This window comes from Arachis ipaensis, chromosome B9 (genome assembly GCF_059453495.1).
Source record: "Arachis ipaensis isolate K30076 ecotype BB chromosome B9, ASM5945349v1, whole genome shotgun sequence".
In the NCBI taxonomy this organism is placed as follows: Eukaryota; Viridiplantae; Streptophyta; class Magnoliopsida; order Fabales; family Fabaceae; genus Arachis; species Arachis ipaensis.
In genome coordinates, this window is record NC_142444.1 from 153,875,047 (window position 1) to 153,902,432 (window position 27,386).

Sequence of the window (27,386 nt, forward strand, 5' to 3'; positions counted from 1 at the left end):
AATACGTGAATCCGTTGCAGACACGCTCATGAGTCTCGACGCTCTTTCGAGTAAACAATTCATTTAGCCGATAGAAAGTAGACCTAACAATGGCAGTCACATAAAGGTTGCGTGCACCCTTCAGGACAGAATTTATGTACTCTACCAAGTTTTTCATATGTCCCCAACGATGACCCCCGTCGAATGCCAACATCCATCTCTGAACACCGATCTCATCGCACTATTGAGTAGATGCCTCACCCCCACACTTTAAGCCTTTTGTAGTTTTTGTTGTACCCTTATTCCATCCTATAATAGCCTGTTAAACAAACCATTTAATCATAAGCAGATGTCACAAAATTACTATTAATAGGACCATAACAGCGAATTCAAATACCTGTGTTAACCATAAGTTTATGCAAATACGGAGTCTTGAACCTCCTTAAGAAGTTGCACCCGATGTGTCTGATGTAGAACATGTGTCACGCTCTTGGTGGTGACCATGCACCGTTACTACAAGCTATTGTGCGTCGATGGAGTTATGGCAGTCATAAATAATGTCCACGCCATCAATGGTAACAACATATCTCCGCAAATTGGTTTGGAAAAACTCCCACGCGTCTGTCGTCTCACCCTCGATTATCGCAAATGCAATAGGCACAATGTTTTGGTTCCCATCTTGTGCAACCGTAACTAGAAGTGCACATTTATATTTTTCGTACAGGTGTGTGCCATCAATTTGCACTAGTGGCTTGCAGTGCCTGAATGCTACAATACACGGATAGAAGCTCTAAAAAATGCGATGGAGAACTCTTATACCTTGAACCTCCTCACTCTCACGGTAAACAGGGAGCGTTTTTATTTGAACACGAGACCTTGACATCTTTGCAGTCATTGCTTTCAACCATACTAGCAGAGTCTGTTAAGAAACTTCTCAATCACCGAAAACTTTTGCGACAGATTTCTGCTTTACCAGTCAAGTCTTGCAGTAACTTACAGTGTAGTTGAACCTGGACTGAACTTCTGCAATAATAGACTTCACCTTTATCAACGGGTCTGCTTCAACCAACAGCCTAATGGCATCTGCAATTGTGTCTGAGTCCAACTTGGCATGATCCTGTGAAATCGTGCCCTTGGTACACATGTGTTTGCCATTGTATCTCCTGATCTCCCAACACCCCTTCTTTCGAATCAAGCTAGCTTGAATAAGCCAATCGCACCCTGCACCATAACCCTTCTATTTCGCATAGAATGTCTACGGCTCAAACTCATAAACAGTGTAATCAACTTCTCTAGAGATAGTGTAGCTTTTGATTGCAGATATCACCGACTCTTTAGAACCAAAGTCCATTCTAACACTTCACAATTTTCCGTCGCAACGTTGCCTTCATCTGCGACATGCGAACCACCGTTAGTTGGACAAGGCAAATAAAATTAATGGTAGTGGTAACTTTAATTAATAACCATAAGATAACATACCGATATTCGCATACTCAGAAAATTCCGGGGCATGATGGCTTCGAGATCCAGAGTCCGCATAAAAGACGGAATGCCAAAGAGGTTCTGACTTACAATCGCATGTGCCTCATTTTATACCGCCGGATTGCCTGCCAAGTCTCCATTATCGTTTTCGTCATCGACTTCATAGTTGGCTTCAAACTCCTCTTCACTGTTGTTGTTATCTTCTTCCCAATCTATATTCCCGAGTTCATCAACGTTGACATCGTCGCCAACCGCATCCATCCCCGTATGCTATTCAAACTCAACGTACAACTCTATCATCGGCATGTGAAATTGGGTTTGTTGATAAATATAGAACACCTGCTGCATGCATGCGTCGTCAGTGATGGACATTAGTTGAAACTGTATCAGCCTATCAAATACTTGTACATGATTTCTGTACAAAATGTTGCTCACCCTTTTCGAAATGTGACTTTGTATGTTCTCACAAAGACTATTTTGCAACTCTACAAAACTCATGGTACATGGAATAATAGCAAATGAAAACGGACATTCACATACAAAAGTCACTCCTTTATGTGTGTTTAGTTTAATCTCACCGTTATAATACACTCGCACATTTGCAATACCTTCCATAATCACAACCTCACCTAATTCGACTTTTTTGACACTACTAAATGCCAAAAAAAATTCACAAGTATGAGATATATGAAAGAAAGAGTAATAGGAATATAAGTGAAGTGATGAACTTCGGATGAGTCTCGTTTCGTACTTATAGGTAAGACTCTCGATTAAAATATTTTTTTCTACACAAAACGCAACCTGCATTTCGAAACTTAAAAAAAAAACCTTCTGACACATTAAAAACACAGTTGCATTTTGGCGGAAATTAATTTCAAAATGGATAACAGAATGGTGTAGTGCAGATAAATGGATGCATGGGGTGATATCCATAAATGTGGACCTGTGAAGATCAGAGACCTGCAAAACGCAGGTAACATTTTGCAGGAACAAGAAACAGAAAATTGCAGGCCCTGCAAAACGCAGGCTGCGATTGGCGTGGAAATGGAACAAGAAATTGAAACGTGTCCTGCATGCCGACAGGACCAAAGCTTGACCAACTTTGAACTGAGCAAAACGCAGAATGCGTTTGTAAGTGAACCAGAGCAAAACGCTGGTTGCGTTTTGCAGGCTCCATACATGCATGCATGCCACGTGTTTTGGGAGGGGTTCAGCTGGGTCCTTATAAGTGAGAAACGCAGATTGAAGAAGCATAGTTACTGAAGCAAACTCATTACCAAAGAAATAGTTGGAGGAGAGTGAAAGAGATGTGAATCAGCTCGGTGAAGAAGAGCTACATGGTATGGTATAGGAAAAAAAATGGTGCGTGATTATACCAAATCAGAAGATCATATTATTGAGTATTTGGATCATCCCCATTTTGTAAGTAAATTTTTTAAATATTTAACAATAAATATATAAATTTATTTAAATTTTATTTATTTGTGTTGTAATTAGTAGTATTGAAGTTATTAATATTATTATGATGAATATTATGTTATTATTAATTTTGCGTTACGTCTTAAATTTTTTAATACCATTATTATTATTATTATTATTATTATTATTATTATTATTATTATTATTATTATTATTATTAGGCAAATTATGTTACCATGGTACAAAGAGTTTAGGAAAGAAACGAAGAATTATTTAAAAAAGTATTATTTTTATTCATATTTCTCATTTGTGATTACAAAGTTCTTATCAATATATAGACCAAAAGTACGCTAAGAGTACACTCATTATAGAATAATATCCTAATAAATTACATTGATTTTTTTCTAATCCTCTTTGATATTTTTCTGATTTTGTTCTCTAATTATGATATTCTAATAAATTAATCTCTTTATTATTATTATTATTATTATAGTGGATCTGTTAATGAAAATAATTTATTAATAATATTTAATAAGAATAATGTGTAATAAATTATTATTTTTTAGTGATTTACTATTATATTTTATGATAGTAATAATAATAATAATAATACTGTCATCAACAGTAAACGGTTTTGTTAATAATATTTACGTTGGAAAAAAATTATTATTATAGATATTATAATAAATGGTTTTTTTCAGTAATATTTTGTAATAATAATTAATACTGTATGTTAATAATAACAAGCCTTGTAGGTTATAGTTATTATAATAAATGGTTATTATTATTGTTATTATTGTTATATTTGGATAACTATTATTATAATTAGAGTGTTATTATGATTATTTTATAATACTAGTTATGATAGTGAGAAAAAGTTACTATTAATTTTTAATAATTAATAATACTGTTAAATAAATAGTAGACAAATATTCGTGATTTTTTAACAGTTTATTATTATTATGTTTTAACCGGTATTGTTTAGAATTTAATAATTATCATTTTTTTGCAGGCTATCAGAAATTTGTTGCCCAGAAAACTGGATCCGCCAGATACGTTGAATGAGGTAGCTGTAGCGACATTGGCATTGACTGGTTTTCAACATGTTTTGCGAGTGGGCGAAATGAGAGGTCATTCTGCACTACTGAGTGCTTTGGTGGAACGCTGGAGGCCGGAGACTCACACGTTTCATCTTTCGGTCGGTGAAGTGACGGTAACACTGGAAGATGTGAGCTATATTCTTGGTCTCCCGATTAATGGGGATGCTGTTACGGGTAGATCAGATAGCAGCCACCAGTTTTTGGTGGAGAACTGCATTGCGTGTTTTGGTCGGGAGTCCGGTCCAGACGATCACGTGTTGGGAAAGGTTAATATTGCTTGGGTCCGGCGGTGCAGAGACACCGAGCCGTGTGATACTCAGGAGTCTCTCGAGCGGTACGTCCGAGCGCACATTTTCTGCATGCTCGGTACAGTTGTGTTTCCGGATAAGTCGACCGTTTCACTGAACTCGAAGTTTCTACCGCTACTTAGGGATTTCCACCGGATTTCAGGGTATAGTTGGGGAGCAGCCAGTCTGGCACACCTATACAGATCGTCGTGTCGTGCCTCACGATACAACTGCAAGAAAATGGATGGCCCACTGATACTGCTTTTTGTTTGGGCGTGGGAGCATATGCCATTCCTGGCACCTATACCCCGCGATCAACTCGGCAATATTGGTGTTCCACTAGCGCGACGGTATTGGCTTTTAGTGTTGTTGTTATTGTTATTATTATTGTTAAGCTTATTCATATTGTTATTATTATTATTATTATTATTATTATTATTTTGTTCTTATTAATAATGTTATTATGTTTTCGTTAGGTGGAGTCATTGGCGCCGACATACGAGATATATACGGCGGCCCATTACGCATTTTAGGCGAGGTCTCGACGACATGGGAATTAACGACGTAAGTTGTACCATTAATGTCCAATGTTTTTATTCAGAAGAATAGTTTTTCTAATCAACCTCTTGGTAACTATTATGCAGTTTATATGGCGGCCATATATGGGAGTGGGGATTCCGGATGGCCTCGAACCCCATATGTTCATATGCTCCACTCAGTCGCCTTTAGTGTCATTCGAGTGCATAGAATGGCACGCAACAGATCGGGTCAGACGACAGTTCGGGATGCAGCAGCTACCACCAGGCCCCGCGTTCAACCTTGGTCGTGATCACTGTAAGCGGCTGACAGGAGCACAGAACCATTACTGGGGACAGATTTACAGTCAATGGGTTAACAGATGGACATTTGACCGCTATAACACATTGCAGCTAGGCGAGGAGATTATTGACTTCCATCCTCTCCCAGTGTACTACGACTGGTACACGCAGCAGTATGGGATTCACCTGCGACTGTCAGATAGAGTTCCAGGCGGAGAGATTGGCGCCGATGAACCACAGCAGCAACAGGAAGAACCAGCTGGCCCTCACCAGGGAGTCCCGCCTCATGAGCAACAGGAACAGGTATTGTTTTTAATTCCTAGTATTATGGTTATTAGGTTTATAAATAGTTATCAGTAATTAGTATTACTTGTTAATTAGGTGCCGGCATATGAGCACCACTATCAAGTCCAGGCGCATGAGCACCAGCTTTAGATGCCGGCATATGCCCAGCAGTTTCAGGACCCGGCATATGCCCAGCAGTTTCAGGACCCTGCATATGTTCAGCAGTTTCAGGACCCGACATATGTCCCGCAGTATTCGACATTCGTATTCAGTATTATTATTATGACATATTTAGATGATTATGTTCAGTAATTATTATTATGACATATTTAGCTTTGTACCCGTGTAAGTCTAAAAAATGTTAACTAGGTTAAAAACTTTATTTATCATAACGAGATTAAAAACTTTATTTATTATAAATTGTTAACTAGGTTAAAATACATGACGATATTACATAAAAAGTTACATATAATCGTGAAGTAGGTCATAACAAAGTTACAATGAAAAGTTTAATCACTAATGACCTTCAGCGGAGCTTGGACCTGCGCGCTGAGGACATCGGCTGCAGCTATGTCCCTCGCGTCCAGATATAGTGCACCGGCGAGGACCACGCATCTCACGTGAATCCATCTCATTCAAGTAGCGGGTGGACTTCGGTCTACCTTTCGTCGCGCGCCTCAATGTCCAGTTGGCGATCACCTTCGCTCCTTCGTATCTATCCCATGTAGATGGGTCACCCATCGGAACAAACTCGCCTCTGTAAACCTTTCAAATTTCAGACATCTTGTACACATCGTTTACGTACACTTGCCAGTCGAGACGCTGATTGGCGCAACATGCAAGCACGTGGCGACATGGAAGTCGCTCGACCTGGAAATGGCCACAGTCGCAGTGTCGTTGCGCAAGGTTGACCGTGTAAATGGTACCATCTTGCATTTCGCGAACCTCAAACATCTCATTGCACCTGTCAAACCGGTTGACCACAACGTTTCCTGCACGTCGAAAGCTTTCCTCAACTCTCTTCGTTGCAAATTCTGAATACGTGAATCCGTTGCGGAGACGCTCATGAGCCTCGGTACTCTTCCGAGTAAACAACTCATTCAGCCGATAGAAAGTTGACCGGACAAGGGCAGTCACTGGAAGGTTGCGTGCACCCTTCAGGACAGAATTTATGCACTCTACCAAGTTTGTCGTCATATGTCCCCAACGATGACCACCATCGAATGCCAACACCCATCTCTCAACACCGATCTCATCGCACCATTGAGTATATGCCTCACCCCGCTCTTTAAGCCTTTGGTAGTTTTTGTTGTACTCCTGCTCCGTCCTAGAATAGCCTGTAGAACAAACCATTTAATCATAAGCAGATGCCAGAAATTTACTATGAATAGAACCATAACAGTGAGTTGAAATACCTGTGTTCACCACGAGTTTATGTAAATATGGAGCCTTGAACCTCCTTAAGAAGTTGGACCCGATGTGCCTGATGCAGTACATGTGCCACGCCCTTGGTGGTGACCATGCACCGTTACTGCGAGCTATTGCAGCGTCGATGGAGGTATGGCGGTCTGAAATAATACCCACACCATCAATGGTAACAACATATCTCCGCAAATTGGTTAGGAAAACTCCCATGCGTCTGCTGTCTCGCCCTCGACAATCGCAAATGCAATAGGCACAATGTTTTGATTCCCATCTTGTGCAACCGCTACCAGAAGTGCACCTTTATATTTTCCATACAGGTGCGTGCCATCAACTTGCACCAGTGGCTTGCAGTGTCTGAATGCTACAATACACGGATAGAAGCTCCAAAAAACGCGGTGCAGAACTCTTACACCCAGAATCTCCTCACTCTCACGATAAACGGGGAGTGTTTTAATTTGAACACGAGACCTTGGCATCTTCACTGTCATTGCTTTCAACCATATTGGCAGAGTCTGGTAAGAAACTTCCCAATCACCGAAAACTTTTGCGACAGCTTTCTGCTTTGCCAACCAAGCCTTCCGGTAACTCACAGTGTAGTTGAACCTGCCTTGGACTTCTGCAATAATAGACTTCACCTTTATCGAGGGGTCTGCTTCAACCAACGGCCTAATGGCATCTGCAATTGTGTCCGAGTCCAACTTGGCATGATCTTGTGAAATCATGCCCACGGTGCACGTGTGCTTGCCATTGTATCTCCTGATCTCCCAACAAGCCTTTTTTCGAATCAAGCTAGCTCGGATAAGCCAGTCGCACCCTGCACCATACCCCTTGCATTTCGCATAGAATGTCTGCGGCTCAGACTCATACACAGTGTAATCAACTCCTCTAGAGATGGTGTAGCTTTTGATTGCAGATATCACCGACTCTCTCGAACCAAATTCCATTCCGACCCTAAACTCGCCATCTTCCACCGCAACGTTGCCTTCACCTACGACATGCGCACCACCATCAGTCATACAAGGCAAATAAAATAAGCACTATACAAAACTTGAGTTAATAATCAAAACATACCCGTATTCGCATACTCAGGAAATTCCGGGGCATGCGTGGCTTCGAGATCTAGAGTCCGCATAAAAGACGGAACACTAAAAGGGTGCTGGCTTACAATCGCATTTGCTTCATTTTGCACCGCCGGATTGCCTACCAAGTCTCCGTCATCGTTTTCGTCATCGACTTCATAGTTAGCTTCGAATTCCTCTTCACTGTCATTATTATCTTCTTCCCAACCTATATCTCCGAGCTCATCAACATTGACACCCTCCTCGACCGCGCCCAACTCTGACTGTTGTTCGAACTCAACGTACAGCTCTATCATCGGCACATGAAATCGGGTTTGTTGATAAGTACATAACATCTGCTGCATACTGGCATCATCAGTGATGGACATCGTTTGAAACTGTATCAGCCCACCAAATACTTGTACAGGATTCCTGTATAAAATGTTGCTCACCCTTTTCGAAATGTGGCTTTGAATGTTATTACAAAGTCCATTTTGCAACTCTACAAAACTCATGGTACATGGAATAGCAAATGACAACGGACATTCACAAACAAAAGTTACTCCCTCATGTGTGTTTGGTATAATCTCACCGTTATAATATACTCGCAAATTTGCAATATTTTCCATAACTGCAACCTCACCTAATCCGATTTTTTTGATACACTTGACTGCCAAAAAAACTCAGAACTACCACATATGTGTAAGAAAGAAGAATACAATGAGTAGAAATGGAGCAAGGCAAGCTGAATGAGAGTGTTGCTTCGTATTTATAGGCTGAACCCTTCTTTAAATTATTATTTTTTAAACAAAACGCAATATGCGTTTTTAGTTTCTCCAAAAAAAAGTTAACAGCCCATAAAACGCAACCTGCATTTATGGAAAAGCTGCCACCAAAAAGTAAAACGCAACATACGTTTGGTTACTTTCAAAATTTTTTTTTTATATCAACAACAAAACGTGGCCTACGATTGAGTTAAAGGAAATTAAAAAAAAATAAAACGTTATGAAAAAACAAAATGCATGCTGCGTTTGTCCTTTTCTCTCAAAACAATAAAATAAAATAAATTAAAACAAACCTAAACGTAACCTACGTTTTGATCAACCTCCATAGCAGTGAAAATATTTCTCATGCATCCATTCTATTAGATAACACCTATACTAAATCTATAATGAAAAAAATGAGTCGTATTTTGGAGTTTTAAAAAAAAAGAAAAATTGCCCATCCATAAACACAGGCTGTGTTTAGGTCTAAAGGATATAACAAAAAAAAATTGAAAACTTTAAAAAGAATAAAACGTAGGCTGCGTTTGGTCATTTTGACAAAAAAAATACAATAAAAAAGGATAAAACGCAAGTTGTAATTTATACTGACACTATAACAACGAAAATTTTTTACACACCTCTATTTCATTGCATTACACTATAATTTTTTTATATAGAAAAAAATGAACCCCTCTTAATTTGAAATATAATAAAATAATAATTTTTTGGACGATGGATAAAGAAATATTTTTGTTCGTTCTTTAATAATTTTATTCCATTCTTTAACTTTCCTAAAAATGTTAGAGTAGGTTTATTTTTTATTTTATTTTGATAGTTTGTTATTAAAACTTTGTGGAAAAAATCATAAAAACAATGAAATTTTGTTTTGTTCTCATTTTTTTAATAAAAAATTGAAAATAAAAAAAAATGAAAATAGAAATAAAAAAAATACAAACTAAATTCGATTTAATTTTATATAATCATTATTCTAAAAATGAATTTGAATTGATCTATCCAATTGAGAATAGAAAAAGTGTGTGATTCGAATTACATTAAAAATCTTTTATAATAAAAAGTGTTTGTTATGGTAATCATGATAAATTTATACGTACCAATACGTTTAAAATATGGACAAATAATAACAATATACGTGGAATTTATTTTCCACATCAATATTTAATTTTTGTTTTTTTAAATATATAGTATATTACCACTTTTACTAATACACCCCTTTAATTAAATAAAAATAAAAAATATTTTTTATTTAATTTTATAAAAAAGTCTTAAACATCCTTCTTTTATTTGATTAGACAAAAATATCCTTTTAAATTAACGAAATTTTAAAATTCAATTAATCCTAATTTTATAGTTTCAAATAATTTAAATAACAAAACAAAAACATATTAAAAAACAAAAAATCAAAATTTCTTCTTCTTCTCCAATTTTTCTAATCATTCGTGCCCCCTCTAAGCAAAACATATCAAAAAACAAAAAATCGATCGTTTTTCATCTTCTCCAATTACTCTTCTGAAACAAAACAGTGAAAGTCGCAAACAAAAACCCTAGATTCTTTGTTGCCGCCGTCCCATAGGACCGCTTCATCTGCAAATGAGCCTCACCAGGGATCAGACCCGAAAGTAATGCCTGAAAAGTCAAGAAGCTCTTCACCTTTTCGTCGATTAAGCCTTAACATTGGCCATACAAGCAAAGGTTCTACGTCTAAAGAGGCTGGGCACATGTCGCATTTGAGCTCCACACCAGCTCTTAAATCAAACATGCAAGATGTGAGGGGCTATGTTAGATCAAACACTTTAGGCGATGATAAAGCTTGTGATGCAGGCAGCGGCGAAGAACCTAGGGTTTTGGTTTGAGATTTTCACTACTTTGCTTTAGAGGGGTAATTGAAGAAGATGAAAAACGATTGATTTTTTGTTTCTTTGATATGTTTTGCTTAGAGGAGGGCACGAATGATTAGAGAAATTGGAGAAGATGAAGAAATTTTGATTTTTTGTTTTTTTAATATGTTTTTATTTTGTTGTTTAAATTATTTGAAACTATAAAATTAAGATTAATTGAATTTTAAAATTTCGTTAATTTAAAAAGATATTTTTATCTAATCAAATAAAAGAAGGATGTTTAAAACTTTTATAAAATTAAATAAAAAATATTTTTTTTATTTTTATTTAATTAAAGGGGTGTATTAGTAAAAGTAGTGATATAATATATATTTAAAAAATTAAAAATTAAATATTGATGTGGAAAATAAATTCCACGTAAATTGTTATTATTTATCCATATTTTAAACGTATCGGTACGTATGAATTTATCATCATACCGTAACAAATACCTAATAAAAATTATTGACAAACCACAAAATTAATCGGTTGAGTCGAATTGAAAATCGACTATTTTTATAAAATCTAAAAAAAAGCGTTATTGCTTTAGGGTTACCAAATAAAAAAAATAAAAAGTCACCAAAAAATAAAAAAAATAAAAATTATAAAAATAAAAATATATTTCAAATAAATGCTGATCCTCTTCATCCTCCCTTCATTGTTTTTTTTTTTTTTTTTTCCATGTTCTTTCCAAAGTCTAGCCCATATATAATTCTCCTTGCGTTTGCTCAGTCTACTACTAGAGCAGCTATTGTGTTTAATTATATTTTTTTATTATAAAATTGAAAAAAAAATTTGTTGAACCACAATTCAATTAGTCGAACCAGTTAATCAATAAATAGAATGATTGGATCGGAGGTAATCTTATCTTTATTTATAACAGAAGGTTTAAACACTTAAGCAGAAAAACAAATTCAAAAGAAATTAAATAAAATCACAATCTATAAATTTAAATTTAAAGATGTATGTTATGAATAAAGATAAGGCTAATCTGAAAGAAGTACAAGCACTTTAGATTAGGTTGGAAATTAAAATAGATAAATAATAAAAAAACATGTAACTGTTTAAGATGACATTATTATTTTGAGCTTTCAAAAGAAAGAGAAGGTTCTTAAAATTTTTTTAAAATAAATTACTTGTTCATTAGTATTTTTTATTATTGAGTTTATCTATCATGTATTTTTTGTATCCTAAAAACACATGTTAAGATTATAAAATAAATTTTTTTATTAAAAATATAAAAAATTTAAATTTTAATATATTTATTTTACATTCATTAAAATAAAATATTTAAAAAATTTTATTAACGATAAGTTATTATATGTCAGAGTATATATTAGTTAAACTCTTTTTTATTTATATTGTAATTTTTTTGAACTTTCAAAAAAAAAGTTTTTAAAATTTTCTCGATGACATTATTTTTTAAAAAGATAAAATATTGGTACAATCTTATATTTTTAAATTTTACAAATTTTAATAGTAATTTTATTTAATTATATTTTTTTCGCACTTATCATCATTTAATCTACATAATTAACTCTGTCTAGTGAAATAGAGTATTATTGATTTATTGTTGTTATTTTATTTATCATCGTGATATAATTAAAAAAATAGTAGATTTATTTAAAATGGAATATAGTGATATTATAAAGTCGATTTTGTACTTATGCGGCCATGTTTTTGTCGCATTGAAAATAGTAAAACTGTTAAATATTTCAAACCAAATCAACGAAAGCAATCGAATTTCTGATCAAAATGGCATATTGATTGGTACCATCGTTTCGAAAAAGCTTTATTTTCTACCTAAATCCAACTAAGTGATTATATTATAACCATTTTTAGTCGGGCAAGTGCGTGAATTTTTTTTTATTTTCTCCGAATGCGTTTTTTTTTTCATTTTTTTATTTATATATTCTTACTTTTTTTTCTTTTTATTCTTCTTCATATTTTCCTTGGTTATCATTATTATTATTTTTTTTTTGTTTATTTTTTTCTGCTCATTTAACGATAAAAAGTTATATCATATTCTTATTTCAAAGTTAATTGTTAAAATAAACAATTTTGTATCACAATAAAATAATTTTAGTGTTATTTTTTGGTAAATTTTACACGATTTAAAATTTTTCTTCTCTTTCTTCCACAATTTTATAATATTATTTCACCCTATTAACAAAAACCTTACGGTTATAAAATTTTAATGTTAAAATTAAAAATTTATTGGGTTACGACTAAAAAATTTTGGTATTATTTTTTGATAAATTCTACATAATTGAAAATCAAGGACGGATCTATTATCATTGTTGTGGGGCAAATGCCTCACTACAATTTAAATTTTTTTTTACATAATACATAATAATAATATTTATTTGTCCTATTAAATAATTAAATTTGATTTCATAATAATTTTTTATTCAACTTTTAGTATTTAATAGTCAAATTTAAAAATTTTATATTAGATGTCTATTAGAATTATCAATTCGCAATTTAAAGAGATCGGTGTTTTAATTTTTTTTAAAATTGATTCAAAAAAGTATTATTTATCTTCTATTAAAATTATTTTAGTTTTTTTTTTTTTTGCAGCAACTCCATTAATTGAAATAACTTTTTTAACTATGAATATTAATAAAAGTTGACTTCTAATTGTATAAGAAGTAAATTTTTAAATAACTGTTATTGATACATATACAAAGAGAGATATTTTAATTATATTATTAAAAAAAATTATTCAATTTTTTTAAAATATAAAACCTAAAAAGCTCCATTAATTGAAATAACTTTTTTAACTATGAATATTAATAAAAGTTGACTTCTAATTGTATAAGAAGTAAATTTTTAAATAATTGTTATTGATACATATACAAAGAGAGATATTTTAATTATATTATTAAAAAAAATTATTCAATTTTTTTAAAATATAAAACCTAAAAAATAGACTTCTATATTATATGTTATTATTTAAATTATTATTTTAGTGTTTTAGTTTGTAAATTATATATTTTGAAGACTAATCATATTTTACAATAACAAAATATAATTATAACAATAATCATGCTATATGTATATAAAAAATAATCACCCGTATATTAAAATACAAAATATATATTGAAAATAAGTTAAATAACACATGTATTTATACACAAATATATAATAGTTAATGGATAGTCTGATAACTGATTTTTATATACATATAGTATTTTTATAATAAAAATTATTATTATATTATATATATTGCTCCCATTATCAAAATTTTTTAGATTTGTCACTTCGTCAATATACCTCCTCCTCTTCTTTTTTTTTTCCCTTCCTCTTCTAGTTTAATACTACAATTTAGTAATGACAAAACATATCATTTAGTTAGAAATGACATATAAATATTTGATAAATGACACAAGAAATTTTAAAGAATCACAAATTTAAAACTTTAACTCATTCAATCAACAAAATACATTTAAATATATTTTAGAATAAAAAATACATCAATTTGTTATAAATGACACATAAATGACTAAACCTCTTATATAAATTTAATACCACCAAACTAATTCAATGATAAGAAAATTACATCATTTAGTTAAAAATGACACGATTAAAAAATGTTCGTGTCAAAATAAGAAAATTTTTATGTTACGATTAAAAAAGTTTAGTGCTATTTTTTGATAAATTTTGCAATAATTTAAAACTCTTCTTCTTTTTTCTTCTTGTTGTTTATCTTCTCTTGTTTTGTCTTCTCATAATTCTTTTTATTTTATCCTATTAACAAAACAAAAACACAAAAAATCAAACAAAGAAGAGGAAGAAATATATAATGGTATAAAATCATTCGAAAGAAAAAGAGAAAAAAAAATACAGCAACAACAACAATAGTCAATAAATGAACAATAATGAGAAGAAAACACGTAAAAAAAAAATAATAAAAAACCAAAATACAAACGTTCACCTTAATAAAAAGTTGGAACGTATTAGACACTCTATCACTAATGAACCTGAATTTTGTTGGATCGAACCTAAAATACTTAGATGTACAACGAGATTGCAATCATTTTAACTTTTTCTCATAAAAATAGTATTTTCTAGTATGAGACTAGCAAAATCTTTGATACAAAATTAATTTATAATTTTAATATAGGTTTATCTAACTTGTATCTTAAAGGTCCATGTTAAATTTATAAATTAAATTTTTTTACTAAAAATATAAAAAAATAAATTTTTAATGTATTTATTTTATATTTATTAAATAAAAACATTTAAATATATAAGTATTTAAATATGTTAACTAAATCCTTTTAATATATATAAAATATTTTATATAAATATTAAATTATATTCGTTCTTTTAAATAATTATTTATGTGATGAATATAAATTATAATTTTTTTTTACATAACATATTAGATAATTAGATACAACTCTAAAATTGATTTACATTTATAATATGAGTTTAATTTTGATATATTATATTTTATATAATAATCTAATTATATTTATTTTGTTTAATAATTATTTATGTAATTAATATAAAAAATAATTATTTTTAGTTAACAATATATTAAAATTAAATTCAGATTTTATATTTTAAAATTTAATTTATTGAGATATATCTAATTGGTGAGATTGAGAATTTGAGATATACAAATATTGAAAATTGAATCTTAAAAGTATATCAAAATTAAATTTTTAATGATATATTAAAATTAAATTCAGATTTTAGATTTCAAAATTTAATTTCTTGATATATATCTAATTGGTAAGATTGAGAAATTGAGATATAACAAATATTGAAAATTGAATCTCAAAATCCACAGAAAGGCAGAATCACCCTCGTGTAGTTTGCATGAATTGAAAACCGAAGCAGGACATGATTGTCATTTTGAAAAAGTGATTATGGAATTTGATAGGGTTAAATTTTTCTTCTTCGCCAATACATTCGCATCTTCCGAAGCTTTTTATTAATAACAGCGCCTTTATTCGTCTTTAAAGCTTCTCTTCCTTTTTGTCATTTCATTTTAGATAGATGATGATTCTGATGCTCCATTCTCTGTTACAGTTGGTAAGTATAATTTAATAATATCATTATCATTATTATTTGTCTAATTTAGATTTATTCTTTCATAATAATAATAATCATACTATAATATTAACAACAAGAAGATAATGATAATATAAAGAAACACTTTTTGCTTCTCTGCCTCTGGATTTGATTCTCGTCATATGCTGCTTCTTTTTATATATATTAATTATTCATGTACGCATGCATTACTTACTCTATTTTTGTTTATTCTTTAATTCCTTAATGCGCATGGAGAAATAAAGTAGTAATAATGAACAGTGCGTGCCTTTTCTTATTCTTTAGTATTATTTATTTATAATTCATTATTATTATTGTGGTTGATAAGCTATTAATCTTTGATTTATCAACGTTTTGTTTTGTGATTTTGTCTTCATTGGCCACCATTACAGAGTGCAAGGACAAGTAATCGTATTTGAATTTTTCTTTGGAGGAAAAAAGGTATTTACTTTGGCACCTTCCCCACAAACCCCTCTTTTCAACCCTGAAACAGTGTCAGATTATAGAGAAAGATGAATAAAAGTATTGACTTGCTTTTATGTTGGTGCATGACATTAAGTTAATATCATTATTATATTCATATTCATATTTATGTCAAAAGAATATGGTTGTTAAGTCGTGTATTTATCCCCTATGGTAGTAATGTCAGGGTTCAGTTATAGGACCCGTCAAAACAAAAAAGGGTTCAGTTATAGGCTCATGTAGGTTCTGTGAACAGTGGTTGAAGAGTGTTAAGGAGAGAGTAGAAACAGAAAGGGTCCTTTTTGGGTGCGTCTTTATTACCAAAGACCAAAAGGGTGTTACTTGGTTTGGCCTCTGTTTGTTTTTCAGAGGCTTCTTTTCTTTTCTGAGAAGCTTTGAATGGTTTCTTTTGCTGTAACATCCTCGGTAATCTGGAGGAATTCATGGCTATGACACTGCTTTTCTGTCCCATTGGTTCCTTTTCTTGGGCTTTGTATCTCCCTTGTCACTGCAAGTTACTTCATCATCACCACCCCATTGAGCATGTGTTGTGTATCTTATCACTGTCGTGGATTGTTTCAGTCCTGAATCTCCAGCTTAATGGTGATGTTGATGGTGATTTTTATTTCTCTCTCTCTATCTTCTCTCTCTTGTTTTTATATATTCTTTTCATGGTACAGTTCTCCTCTTCTCTTATCCAGTGAACTTGTCTGTTTCTCTTCAGTTTTTGTCTCTTCTCATTTTTATGTTGCCTGCATGTAAGTGGTTATTTCTACTTTCTACTTTCATATCTTTTACTTTTTGTTTTCTTTTTAATATCCAGTGAACAGTCTTTGATGTTTTCTTCTTTTACTTCTTCCCCTTCTTATTGCAGTTTCAGTTTTCACATCCTAATCCACCTTTTTTTTTGTTTTTTCCCAACTATGTACTTAACACCAAGGTTGTTTTGTCTTTGTTGATGTTGGGGCAGGAAAATAGTGAAAGCTGAAAATAGAACAACTTGTTAATGGCATCAGCTTCTTGTGCCAGTAAGAGCCCGTTACCAATGAAAGATGCTGGAGTAGCTTCAGCTTCGGGGTATTATGTGTATCCTCCACCGCAAGCAAGCTACGAGGAGGTTGCAAACAATCCCAAGCTCTTCATGGAAACCTTGGAGAAGCTCCACTCTTCTATGGGCACCAAGTTCATGTAGGCTCTCCTCATATACATGTCTTGTTTTCTTTATTTTACTACTTCTATTCTATACTCTGGGAGTGTCTTGGTTTCTTTCTTGAATTCCTGCATCACATTCTTTAGTAATTTGTATATGTATATTGCTGCTTTTTCTTCCCTATTGATGTTGGCATTACTTGCCTTCTAATAAAACTCTAATAGTAAAGGGCATTCTGATGTTATAGATCTATTTGGTTTTCTAGTCGGTTCCTGATTGTTGATCAGTAGTGTGGTCTCTGCTTATAGTTTTCTATGGATTTTGGAAATGTTGCACCTTACTAATGCCTTTGCTGATTTGCATAGCTTTGTGACTACTAAACATTTTTTTTCCACCTTTTGAGTTCCTTTTCCGACATTTGAAATTGTGTCCCAGGATTCCCATTATTGGGGGAAGAGAATTAGATTTGCATCGACTCTTTGTTGAAGTAACTTCTAGAGGAGGTATTGAGAAGGTAAGCTGTGATTATTTATATTTGGTTGCGCCGTTTCCCTTACTATTTTTTTTTTCCGGAATCACTGAATATTCTGTCCACCATGACCAGAGTCCAGAGGTTCTGTTGAACCTATACTACTTTTTTTAAAATTTGTATGCTGTTTGAATTTGGGCATGAAAGTAATGATCCGTATGTTGATTAAAGAAGTTTTTATTGATTATCACCAACCTTAAATGTTATTCGGAGTTTGGTTCAATGGAGTTAAAGATGTTCTATTTTTTCTGCTCTGCATTTTCATGTCCTATAATTGTGGTGCAAATCCAATGCTGGGATAAGATTTTTTCCTCCTTTCTCTACATGTTTATCGAAGACATGCAGCATGCTGTTGTTGAAGCATTATAAAATTTTATGGCTTTTCTGTCATAATTTTATTAAGCACTTGATAAAACTGGTTGGAAAAGGTGATGCTACGAAAAAGTTTTATTCGCATTTTGAAATATGTCTTTTTTCTTATGTTGATGTTTCATTTATCATGGTAGCTTCAACTCTTTCAAGCTTGGTCAACAATGTGTTTTATGCTTGTAAAGTCGTTGTATTGTATGTGATTCAGAAATGGTTACCCTGTTTTTATGCTGTCATTCATTATAATATAGTTGAATATTGTATTGTCTGTGAATTTTCTTTGGAAGGTTTGTTCATTTGGATCCTTGTCTTTATACTTTTAATCCAAATACTTCACATGTCTTTTGTAAATTGTAATTGATTCAGGATATTGCCTTGAATAGAAAGATGATTGCATTCTGTCTGATAAGTTGGTCACTAAAACTAAAGATTTTTAACTGTTCTCATGAACAATATTTTTGTTTTGTTTTGTTTGGTGTAGTGATAGTAATTGCAATTATCACTCTGTCTTGCAGATAATCAAAGAGAGAAAATGGAAGGAAGTAACTGCAACTTTCAATTTTCCATCAACAGCTACAAATGCCTCTTTTGTTCTGCGGAAATACTATGCTTCATTGCTTTACCATTATGAACAAATCTACTATTTCAAAGCCCCTGGATGGAGTCCAGCTGCTTCCAGTATGCCATTTACACCACATAGCTTGTTTGTTATAATCTCATTTTCATACTCGGAACCCAATCTAATGCACCAATAGGCTTTTTCTCTTCAGCAGGCGGTCTGCAGTGTCAATCATCCATTCCAGTTCCGGTGCAAAAGGCACAGTTTATGCCGCCGTCATCAGGATTTCAATCGCCGGTCTTCCAACAGTCGAGCGCTAATGCTGCTGAATTGCCTGAAGGTCTCTTCTTTCCCAATGCAAAATAAGATTAGTTGCTAACCACAAAGAAATGAGCATTTTTTTTTGGGTCTCTACAACTAATATTACTTTACATGTGATAGCCATTCATTTCTTAGACATACCGTATTAGGAGTAGATACTTAAAAGTTAAACAGGGTTAACTGCCTAAGTTGAAAGGTCAATCTAAGACCTAAATATTCATTTACAATTTTACATGCCATTGGACAAGTAAATATGTTGGTTAACAAGTATATCTAGTATGTTATCAATTGCATATTTCACACTATGTACCTAAACACCAAAGACCTCTGAACCACTTAATCTTATTTATAAGATCTAAGGAATTGCTCATATTTTGTTCAGGATGGCTGGAAATTGTTTTCCATACTTATTGAATATAGTTGATGACACTAGTACTGTTTGTTCTATTGTGGTCTCAGCCATGGGAAAATCTTCAGGAGGGTCTCAGGTGATTGGGGTCATTGATGGAAAGTTCGAAAGTGGCTATCTAGTTACTGTAACAATAGGTTCAGAGAAACTTAAAGGCGTCCTCTATCAGGCTCCACAAAAACCTGGATTGTCTACTTCTCATCACGGAGTCTTGGCCAACAACAGTGGCGCCTCTGCTCCGTTAGGTGTCCGTCGGCGCCGGCGCAGAAAGAAATCAGAAATAAAGCGGAGAGATCCTGCTCATCCAAAACCCAACAGAAGTGGTTACAATTTCTTTTTTGCGGAACAGCATGCAAGGCTAAAAGCACACCATCATGGGAAGGACAGGGAGATTAGTAGGATCATTGGCGAACTCTGGAACAAGTTGAATGAATCAGAAAGAGTAGTAAGTAACTTGTGTTTAATGGTGCACAAGAGTCATGCATGAGTCTTTCATTTCTTGTATCTTAAGTTATTGTAACATGTTGAGTTTCATTGAACTTTTTAGGTTTATCAAGAGAAGGCTCTGAAGGATAAAGAGAGGTATAGAGTGGAAATGGAGGATTATCGTGAGAAGCAGAAGATGGGCCAAGTTATTAGTGATGCTGTGCCTCTGCAGCAGCGGCTTCCTGAGGACATGAAATTGGATGAAACGGAGGGTGATTCTTTTCAAACACCAGAGGAAAGCAGTACTGGTGGAAGCGACTATGACGATGATAGAGCTATGGAAAAAGATTTTGATGAGGATGCATCACCGGTTGCCGGCATGGGTGCTGAATCTAGCTGCTTGGCCTCGGAGAAGTCACCCAATGGAGGTTTATGAGGTGCTTGATTCTTTCTGCATAGATAAGGGCATCAATTAAGAAACAAGTACAGAATGACTAATCTTAGAGCAGAGAACAAAAATACTATGTGCACCCCAAAAATTAGCCACCAAATCAGTTACCATGAATTTGTGTATAAATACATGTGGTAAATCAACTTATTTTCAATGTGTATTTTATATTTCAATATGTACTTTATATGGGTGGTTGATTTGGTGGCTGATTTTTTGTGTACACTTAGTATGATTGATCAGAGAAATAGAAATTTTTTTTTTGAAGATTTCAATTTAAATGAAGTTTTGACTTTTGAGCTCAAGACGGAGTTGTTAGTGGTTAGATGCTTGGCTCACAATCACAGTGCTTAACTGTGGGTTTTGCCATGTCAAGATTAATTTCAGTTTGATTTATTGCTAGTTTCATGATATTGTACATTTGACATGCTGACATAGTAGTTTATGGTACAATTAGGACTTTACTTAGAAGCAGTGGCGATTCTTATCTCCCGTAGTTTATTGCTTATTCTGTTGACCATGACCTTGGAATAAAATGCTTTCGAATGCCAAAGTGATGGTTCTTGTTATTGTTAAAGGGCGCATGGAAAATAAAATAAGATAACAATCTATCTTATATTATATCAGATTAGATAATATGCTTGAAAGTTGAAACATGCTGAGAAAGTAAGGCGGGCTTAAAAACAAAACTGTGGAAATCCCTCTCCTTTTTCTGCTAATCTTCTTGGGTTAGCTCTTTTTAATAGGTGTTGGGAATAGAGAGAGCATTTTGGGAGAATGACTGATATATGCATCATTTTTGTGATTATAAACAAGAAAGGTGTAAAAATAATACTGCAAAATTTTTCCTTCGAAAATTGGTCACTAAATAAATTTGTATATTTTGTATCAAGCCTTCAAGACAAAAATTGAGTGAATATCTAATTCAAATTTGATCTATTATGTATGTGATTGGAACATTTTGAGAATACAATTCTCACAAAAAGAAAGAATTTTTTTTAGTTTGAAATATAATAAAATTATAATTTTTAATTCTCAAAAAAGAATTTTAATTTTCGCATTAAAGTTTAAACTAAATGAGACTAAAATAAATCTTATTTGTAAGTTTATTACTACTAAAGATTGAAATATCAAAATTATCTTTATTAAACATATTTTAACTCCATCATAAGAAAATAAGAAAAGACAAATAAAAGAATTACACGAATAACATAGGAAAAAACACAATTCATTTTATTAGTGTAATTAATTGTTCTAAACTATGAATTTGAAATAGAATTAGATTTTACCTTTTAATAGAAATACAGTTTTTTTTTTTGTTTTGAAAGTTTTTCAAACACACTCTATGTTAACAAAGAAATATTAGAGGATTAATAATTTTTTATGAATATTAGTTAATATTTTATTTTTATACTATTAAAATTTAAAATTTATAGTTTAAGATTTAAAATTTAATATAAAAATACATTGGTCAAATATTAGTTAAAAACAATAAAATTTATTGGTTATGTACCATTATTTGTTAAGGAATATCTTGAGATGTAGTTTGTATTTGGATTAAAATTTGCAAACATGAATTTTTATAAAATTGATTTTACAAATTTGATTGTGATAAGACGTGAGTTAATGTTAAAGTGATTTATATTTGAAAAATTTGTTTTAAAATGAATTATAATAAAATAAATGTTGTTTCGATTACATTATTTAAAATTACGTTTAGACAAAAATTATTAAAAAAGACATAAATTTATATCATTTAGAATTATATTATTTTAATATTCTTTGACTATAATTTCTTTTTAAAAAAATTAAATTTATGTATTGAAATTATTGGTACTCTTTTAGTTATAATTTTTTAGTATTCTTTTTTAATACTTTTTTTTATTTAATTAGATCTTTTTAATGGAATTTATATTATAAAAATTAATAATAATAAATAAAATATATATTAATTTAAGAACATATGGTAAAAAATATACACACTCAAATAAAAAATAAATTTTTATAAAAAAATATATATTAAGAAAAATAATTAAAAAAATTATATAAACAATAAATACTAAAAATTCTATTAAAAATATAATAATATATATCAATAAACACAAAAAAACTTTAAATAACAATATCTATACTATTAACAAGAAAAAATAAATAAATAAATAATAAAAAATCAAAATTAAACAAAGAATAAAAAAAAAAAAAGATTGAGATTGTAGAGATCTTACGTGGCGGGCATTGAATCCATTGATTTGATTCTCTTTCTCTCTCAAAGGATATTTGCTACCTTTGGATAAGAGAGAAAGAAAGAGGAGTAAAACAATGGCAATGGCAATGGCAATGGCGAGTTCTACTTCTGCTAATATCACTGTTATTCATCGATGCCTTCCTCCTCCAAACAGAGTAAAAGCGTTGCGGCTTCGTGTTGTTAACTCAACTCAACACAATCAAGAACACAATACCTCACAGTCACAGGTAATTGAAATTCTCTGTTACTCAATTTTCTCTGTTTGTTTATTGCTACTGATAATTGAATGCAGGAAGAAGCATCAGTGAAGGTTTCAAGGCGCGTGTGTCTAACGTGCATGTGTTCGAGTGCAGCTCTGTCTCTAATTGCAGCTGCACCAAATTCAACTGCTGCGGCGGGAATGGAGAAAGCAGTGTGTAGAAACTGCGGCGGAAGTGGTGCTATCATCTGTGACATGTGCGGTGGTACCGGAAAATGGAAAGCTCTCAACAGGAAACGCGCCAAAGATGTTTATGAATTCACTGAGTGTCCTAATTGTTACGGTAACCCTGCTCCTACCCTTGTATATTGTTGTTGGAGGAAATTAAATACAATTGTCATGTTTTGATGAATGATGATATGCTTTTCAATCATGCATTTATTGAGTCTAGAGTTTTGAAGGAGAAAGAAGGGGATTTAGGAAACTAGTAGGGTGATTCTCTTTTTCTTTTTAGGGCGTAGTATAGTGTTTGTTTGATTACTGTCTTCAGATAGAAATGAAACTTTTCGGATCAGACTCAAAGTTGGTAAAGTAAAGAAGTGAATCAAGATAGTGGGATTCACACATGATAGAGGTTATAATATACAGATTCAATGGATTAATCCCTTATTTTATTACTTTACAAATTTCCGTACTATGATTTTTTTTCAAACTTTTAGATGGAGCTCTCATGAAACTAACCAAATCAATCCAGTAACAACCCCAAACATATTTACGCCATTTAGGCTGTTATTCTTTGGGAGTGAAATGTAGAGGGCGTTGTGTTTGGTTACTATCTTGGGATAGAAAAGATAGACGAGTTTTGAATAAAAACATAGTTGGAGAAGAAAACAAAGAAAAAAAATTCAAATTTATTTGATGAATTTTGTAATGTCTATAGTAGAGACGCATGAGACATGTCTATGGGACAATATTTAAGCAAATTCCAGTACTTTCAAAAAGAAGAGACACTAGAACCCATCTATGCTGTGTTATTCTTTTCATCCTTTCTATCCTATTACAGGAATCAAATGACATATGTATTGGACTAACCTGCGGATTGATATTTACAGGTCGAGGAAAGCTTGTGTGTCCAGTTTGCTTAGGAACTGGGTTGCCAAACAATAAAGGTCTCCTAAGGAGGCCTGATGCGCGAAAACTACTTGATAAGATGTATAATGGACGCCTACTTCCAAACTCTTAAGAAAAATGTGAGTCTTTTTTGTTTATGTTGTTACTAGTGTCCAGTTTTGTTTCATGTCGCATTTTGATTGGAATATTATTCTCCACCTTGTTAACACAAGCCAGTGAGTTCTTTGGTATTCAGCTCCTTGTATAGAAGATTAGGGAGGAATTTTTGCTTGTATTTTAGGTGTGGATGCATCCCAAAACAAAACTACCCATTGGCCCTGATTTTCACCTATATATATATATGAGAAGATGTCAGTTTTTCAGTGCTACAATTATCATGTTTACGCGTACTCCTCATTGTAAAATCCCATGTATACTGTAAACACTTGGCAAATACTTCCAGTAAAAGCAGCTACTCATGTTCTGATTTTGTTAGGAATCAAATCTGTAGATGTTCACACTTCATACCTTTCTTGTCCATTCAAGGTATTGACTTCTTTCTTATTGTTAATCGTTGTTGTTTTTGGGTGATAATGGTGGCAGTAAGGGTTAAGTCTATTGAATTAAGAGAATTGTATGCATTACAAGCATCACTGGTATGATCATTATATCCTTTATTGAGTAAGTTAAAAATGTAGGAGGAATATTCAAGGTAATTCATGCTTGAATAAGTGGGAATTGGCCAATTGGGAAATAGCAATTAAGCCCACCTTCAAACAAACCAAAAGAAAGGCATATTGGATGGCTATTTGTAACTTGTAAGTCTGTTTTCTTCTTCTTTTTCTAGTGTTATTGCGAGATCTGAATTCATGACAATATCTTGATAACTTATTTTACCAAGTGCATGCTATTAATATTAAGATAAAAGATAAGAGCATGGCCATTCAAGGACGTAAAAATACATGTATAGGACAACAAATCATTCATAGTAGAAATCTAATTAAGGTGTCTTACACCATAAAAAAAGATATAAAATAGCTGATGGGAACAAGCTTCTTAATGAAAATCCATATCCCGGACCAATTTGTGATTAGGACATAAGTGAACTAGAGGTAGATGAGGAGCACTTAGATTTTCGAAGCTTCTTTTCAACGGTGCTCAACCTATCTTCACTGTTCTTAAGCTCGCGCCCCATTTGTTTGAGCATTTTGCGCGTGGATCGTATCATCCCTCGTTTCTCTTTTACAATCATTGTGAGTATATCCAATGTATCCTCTTCAGGTTGGAGGCGACATGGAAAATATGATGTTTTCTCATAGTGTTTGTTAAGGAACTCATCTTCTGAGTACATTTGTAACTTATCAATGTCATATGTTACCATCTTTTTCTTACCTTTGATTTGTCGGAGTTGTTGATCATCCATTTCCTTTAGCTTATGAGCTTCATCATCTTCTTCATTAACCTATTCAACATGTTTTTGTTTAGAATCAACATTAAAGTGCTAAAGGAATTGATTATGTAATAGGAAGATGCATGAACGTCTTACTTCAGGTACAAATTGCGCACATAAAAACATGTTTTTAAAAAGATTTCGCTGGCAATTGTCCTAATTAACCTTAGTTATTCGAAATTTTGAGCATGCTCAAGGATATGGAATCTAAAAAAAAAATAGATTCTACCTCGAGAGATTCAGATTGTTTTCTTTCTATTGATTTTAGACCTTCTTCATCTTCAGTGTCTGTACTTGTAGTGGCTTCTTGTGGTGCTTCCATTTGGAAAACAAACTTAGATACATCATCTTCAAAGATGAAGGATGGTGATGCGGGGCTTTGTGTTTCATGAGTTGGTACTAGATCGTTGTTTTTCTTCCAAGTGTGCAAGATTCTCACCATTGTTCTTGAGAATTGAGATATCTTTGGAAGTGACTCAAGGTTTAGGATATGTTCTATATATATTTAATGATTAATGATATATCAATAATTCATGGTACAAACAAAGGAATGGGGGAAAACGTATCCAAACTAATTAAATGTCATTTATATGCATGGATCTTTTTATTTCTAATTCCTTATTTGTTCGATTAGATGAATAATGAAGAGATAAGTTTAAAAAAAAATAGAAAAAAAAATGTCCCTCGTATCTAATTAAGGACTCGTAGCTATGTCAACTTTTTTTTTTAGGTCAGATAGATTGGACAACTCCCAATCTTAGATATAACGCAGTTATGTTAACCTGAGTATGGTAAGATGACTAATAAAGTAATAATATTCATGAAGTTTCTTTTTTTTATATATGTAACGGGGCCTAAGGCCCAACATGAAATTTATTTTAGTGCATAAAATGCTTCACATAGAATCGTGCTAGCTGATCAACATGATTTTTTTGGGTCTTGCTTAATTTTTTTTTTAGGCTTGCCCATCAACATAATTTCAGGTAGAGAATCCATCAATGTTGGTCATGATTAAAAGTCCAATTGATCGACCCATCATTATCGAGCTGGTTCCACACTTCCACTATTATTGGGAGACATAACTTTTATTGAGACTTATTAGTCTTAACTTTTTCTTTTAATTTCTTTTGAAAGGAAGAAACTCAACACAATAAGTAGTGCGTAAACGGATAACAAATAGGATCAGCAAAAACAATAAAGAAAATCTAACCAACACAAAGAATATTAATTTTTATTTTTTTATTACCGCGGGTATTGCTATCAACAACAAAAAGAATCCACACTTAATCACTCTTTATAGTTCAAAAACGACATATGGATAATCTCGTCGACCTCATATTTTTTATTCTAAAAAATTCTTGTATTCTTTTCTAGCCAGATGTTACAAATAATCGCACAAAAACACACCATTCATCTCTTGCGCACCTCCTTGCTAGCTGATATCTCAGTCCAACTTAAAAAATGTTCCTTCAATGTCCTTAGGCATGACCATTGCCTTCCAACAAATGATAACCAAACACACCAAACATTCCAAGAAAATTCACAACTAAGAAACAAATGGTGACTATATTCAACACTTTTGTTACATAACACACATAGAACATCTTCCTGATTAATAACTCCAAACCGACTCAGCCTCTCCTTCGTGTTGACCTTGCCAGTCAATACAAACCAGAAAAACAGTTCAACTCTTGGTGGAACTGGACTTTTTCAAATTGTCATAGTAAAACTGTAACTTATTATATCCTTCGGAAGTATTTTCGCCCGCAATACTTGCACAAAAGAGTTAATAAAAAAAAAACTCATTGTTTATCAAATTTCCACACGACCCTATCATCTCTGTCATAAGCGAGTTTGACCAGCTTTAATGCATCGTGCAACTGGTTCACTAGATCTAACTCCCATTGAAAAAGTTCTCGCCTCCATTAGAAGTTTCATATCCACTCTACCCCGTCCTGAAACCCACAATCCCCTATAACGGATCATTTTTTGTTTGAAACTGAGAAAAACCTCAAATTGATTTTTCAGATTACCAACACGTAGCCAGACATCCTCCTAGAAACAAGTCCCTCTTCTATCACCAACCTCCATCGACAACTTAGTAATCATCTTCTGTCTTGCATGCTGATGCTT

The 27,386-nt window shown here is 32.6% G+C and overlaps 4 protein-coding genes across 24 annotated transcripts; 3 read left to right on the forward strand and 1 right to left on the reverse strand.

Moving 5' to 3' along the window:
- Positions 1 to 4,003: 4,003 nt before the first annotated feature.
- LOC148546853 (serine/threonine-protein phosphatase 7 long form homolog) lies at positions 4,004 to 5,445 on the forward strand. The gene is made up of 3 exons (XM_088498198.1): positions 4,004 to 4,617; positions 4,744 to 4,831; positions 4,912 to 5,445. The coding sequence occupies exons 1-3, from the start codon at positions 4,004 to 4,006 to the stop codon at positions 5,443 to 5,445; spliced, it is 1,236 nt and encodes a 411-aa protein (XP_088354324.1).
- Positions 5,446 to 15,517: 10,072 nt separating this feature from the next.
- LOC107619588 (high mobility group B protein 15) lies at positions 15,518 to 20,723 on the forward strand. 5 transcript variants are annotated; one of them, XM_016321886.3, is made up of 8 exons: positions 15,518 to 15,558; positions 15,969 to 16,017; positions 17,009 to 17,226; positions 17,624 to 17,702; positions 18,602 to 18,764; positions 18,842 to 18,985; positions 19,426 to 19,820; positions 19,923 to 20,723. In XM_016321886.3, the coding sequence occupies exons 3-8, from the start codon at positions 17,045 to 17,047 to the stop codon at positions 20,235 to 20,237; spliced, it is 1,278 nt and encodes a 425-aa protein (XP_016177372.1). In that variant the 5' UTR covers positions 15,518 to 15,558; positions 15,969 to 16,017; positions 17,009 to 17,044; the 3' UTR covers positions 20,238 to 20,723. The 5 variants fall into 5 exon arrangements, with proteins under 5 accessions (XP_016177372.1, XP_088353849.1, XP_016177370.1 ...); XM_088497723.1 differs by lacking the exon at positions 15,518 to 15,558 and having other exon boundaries at positions 15,902 to 16,017; XM_016321884.3 differs by lacking the exons at positions 15,518 to 15,558; positions 15,969 to 16,017 and adding an exon at positions 16,091 to 16,653.
- Positions 20,724 to 22,461: 1,738 nt separating this feature from the next.
- EDA3 (DnaJ/Hsp40 cysteine-rich domain superfamily protein) lies at positions 22,462 to 25,867 on the forward strand. Of its 17 annotated transcripts, XR_015900207.1 has the most exons (8): positions 22,467 to 22,721; positions 22,787 to 23,036; positions 23,806 to 23,943; positions 24,300 to 24,349; positions 24,502 to 24,621; positions 24,898 to 25,056; positions 25,289 to 25,354; positions 25,539 to 25,867. XR_015900207.1 is itself a non-coding variant. In XM_088500679.1 (4 exons), the coding sequence occupies exons 1-3, from the start codon at positions 22,569 to 22,571 to the stop codon at positions 23,934 to 23,936; spliced, it is 534 nt and encodes a 177-aa protein (XP_088356805.1). In that variant the 5' UTR covers positions 22,467 to 22,568; the 3' UTR covers positions 23,937 to 23,943; positions 25,539 to 25,867. The 17 variants fall into 17 exon arrangements, 4 of the variants coding, with proteins under 4 accessions (XP_016176913.1, XP_088356805.1, XP_088356806.1 ...); XR_015900204.1 differs by having other exon boundaries at positions 24,502 to 25,056; XR_002353662.2 differs by lacking the exon at positions 24,898 to 25,056.
- LOC107616254 (uncharacterized) lies at positions 24,894 to 25,695 on the reverse strand. Its single transcript, XM_016318235.3, has 2 exons — positions 25,483 to 25,695; positions 24,894 to 25,265 (listed from the first exon to the last, which is right to left on the reverse strand). The coding sequence occupies exons 1-2, from the start codon at positions 25,693 to 25,695 to the stop codon at positions 24,894 to 24,896; spliced, it is 585 nt and encodes a 194-aa protein (XP_016173721.1).
- Positions 25,868 to 27,386: the final 1,519 nt, after the last annotated feature.

Coding starts and splice junctions, on each gene's coding strand:
- LOC107616254 (XM_016318235.3), bottom strand. CDS start 25,695: ATGGTGAGAATCTTGCACACTTGGAAGAAAAACAACGATCTAGTACCA. Junction 25,266..25,482: donor AACAATCTGAATCTCTCGAG/GTAGAATCTATT, acceptor CATGTTGAATAG/GTTAATGAAGAAGATGATGA.
- LOC148546853 (XM_088498198.1), top strand. CDS start 4,004: ATGAGAGGTCATTCTGCACTACTGAGTGCTTTGGTGGAACGCTGGAGG. Junction 4,618..4,743: donor GGTGTTCCACTAGCGCGACG/GTATTGGCTTTT, acceptor TGTTTTCGTTAG/GTGGAGTCATTGGCGCCGAC. Junction 4,832..4,911: donor ACGACATGGGAATTAACGAC/GTAAGTTGTACC, acceptor ACTATTATGCAG/TTTATATGGCGGCCATATAT.
- LOC107619588 (XM_016321886.3), top strand. CDS start 17,045: ATGGCATCAGCTTCTTGTGCCAGTAAGAGCCCGTTACCAATGAAAGAT. Junction 18,765..18,841: donor ATGGAGTCCAGCTGCTTCCA/GTATGCCATTTA, acceptor ATGCACCAATAG/GCTTTTTCTCTTCAGCAGGC. Junction 18,986..19,425: donor TGCTGCTGAATTGCCTGAAG/GTCTCTTCTTTC, acceptor TTGTGGTCTCAG/CCATGGGAAAATCTTCAGGA.
- EDA3 (XM_016321427.3), top strand. CDS start 22,569: ATGGCAATGGCAATGGCAATGGCGAGTTCTACTTCTGCTAATATCACT. Junction 22,722..22,786: donor ACAATACCTCACAGTCACAG/GTAATTGAAATT, acceptor AATTGAATGCAG/GAAGAAGCATCAGTGAAGGT. Junction 23,037..23,805: donor TGAGTGTCCTAATTGTTACG/GTAACCCTGCTC, acceptor TGATATTTACAG/GTCGAGGAAAGCTTGTGTGT.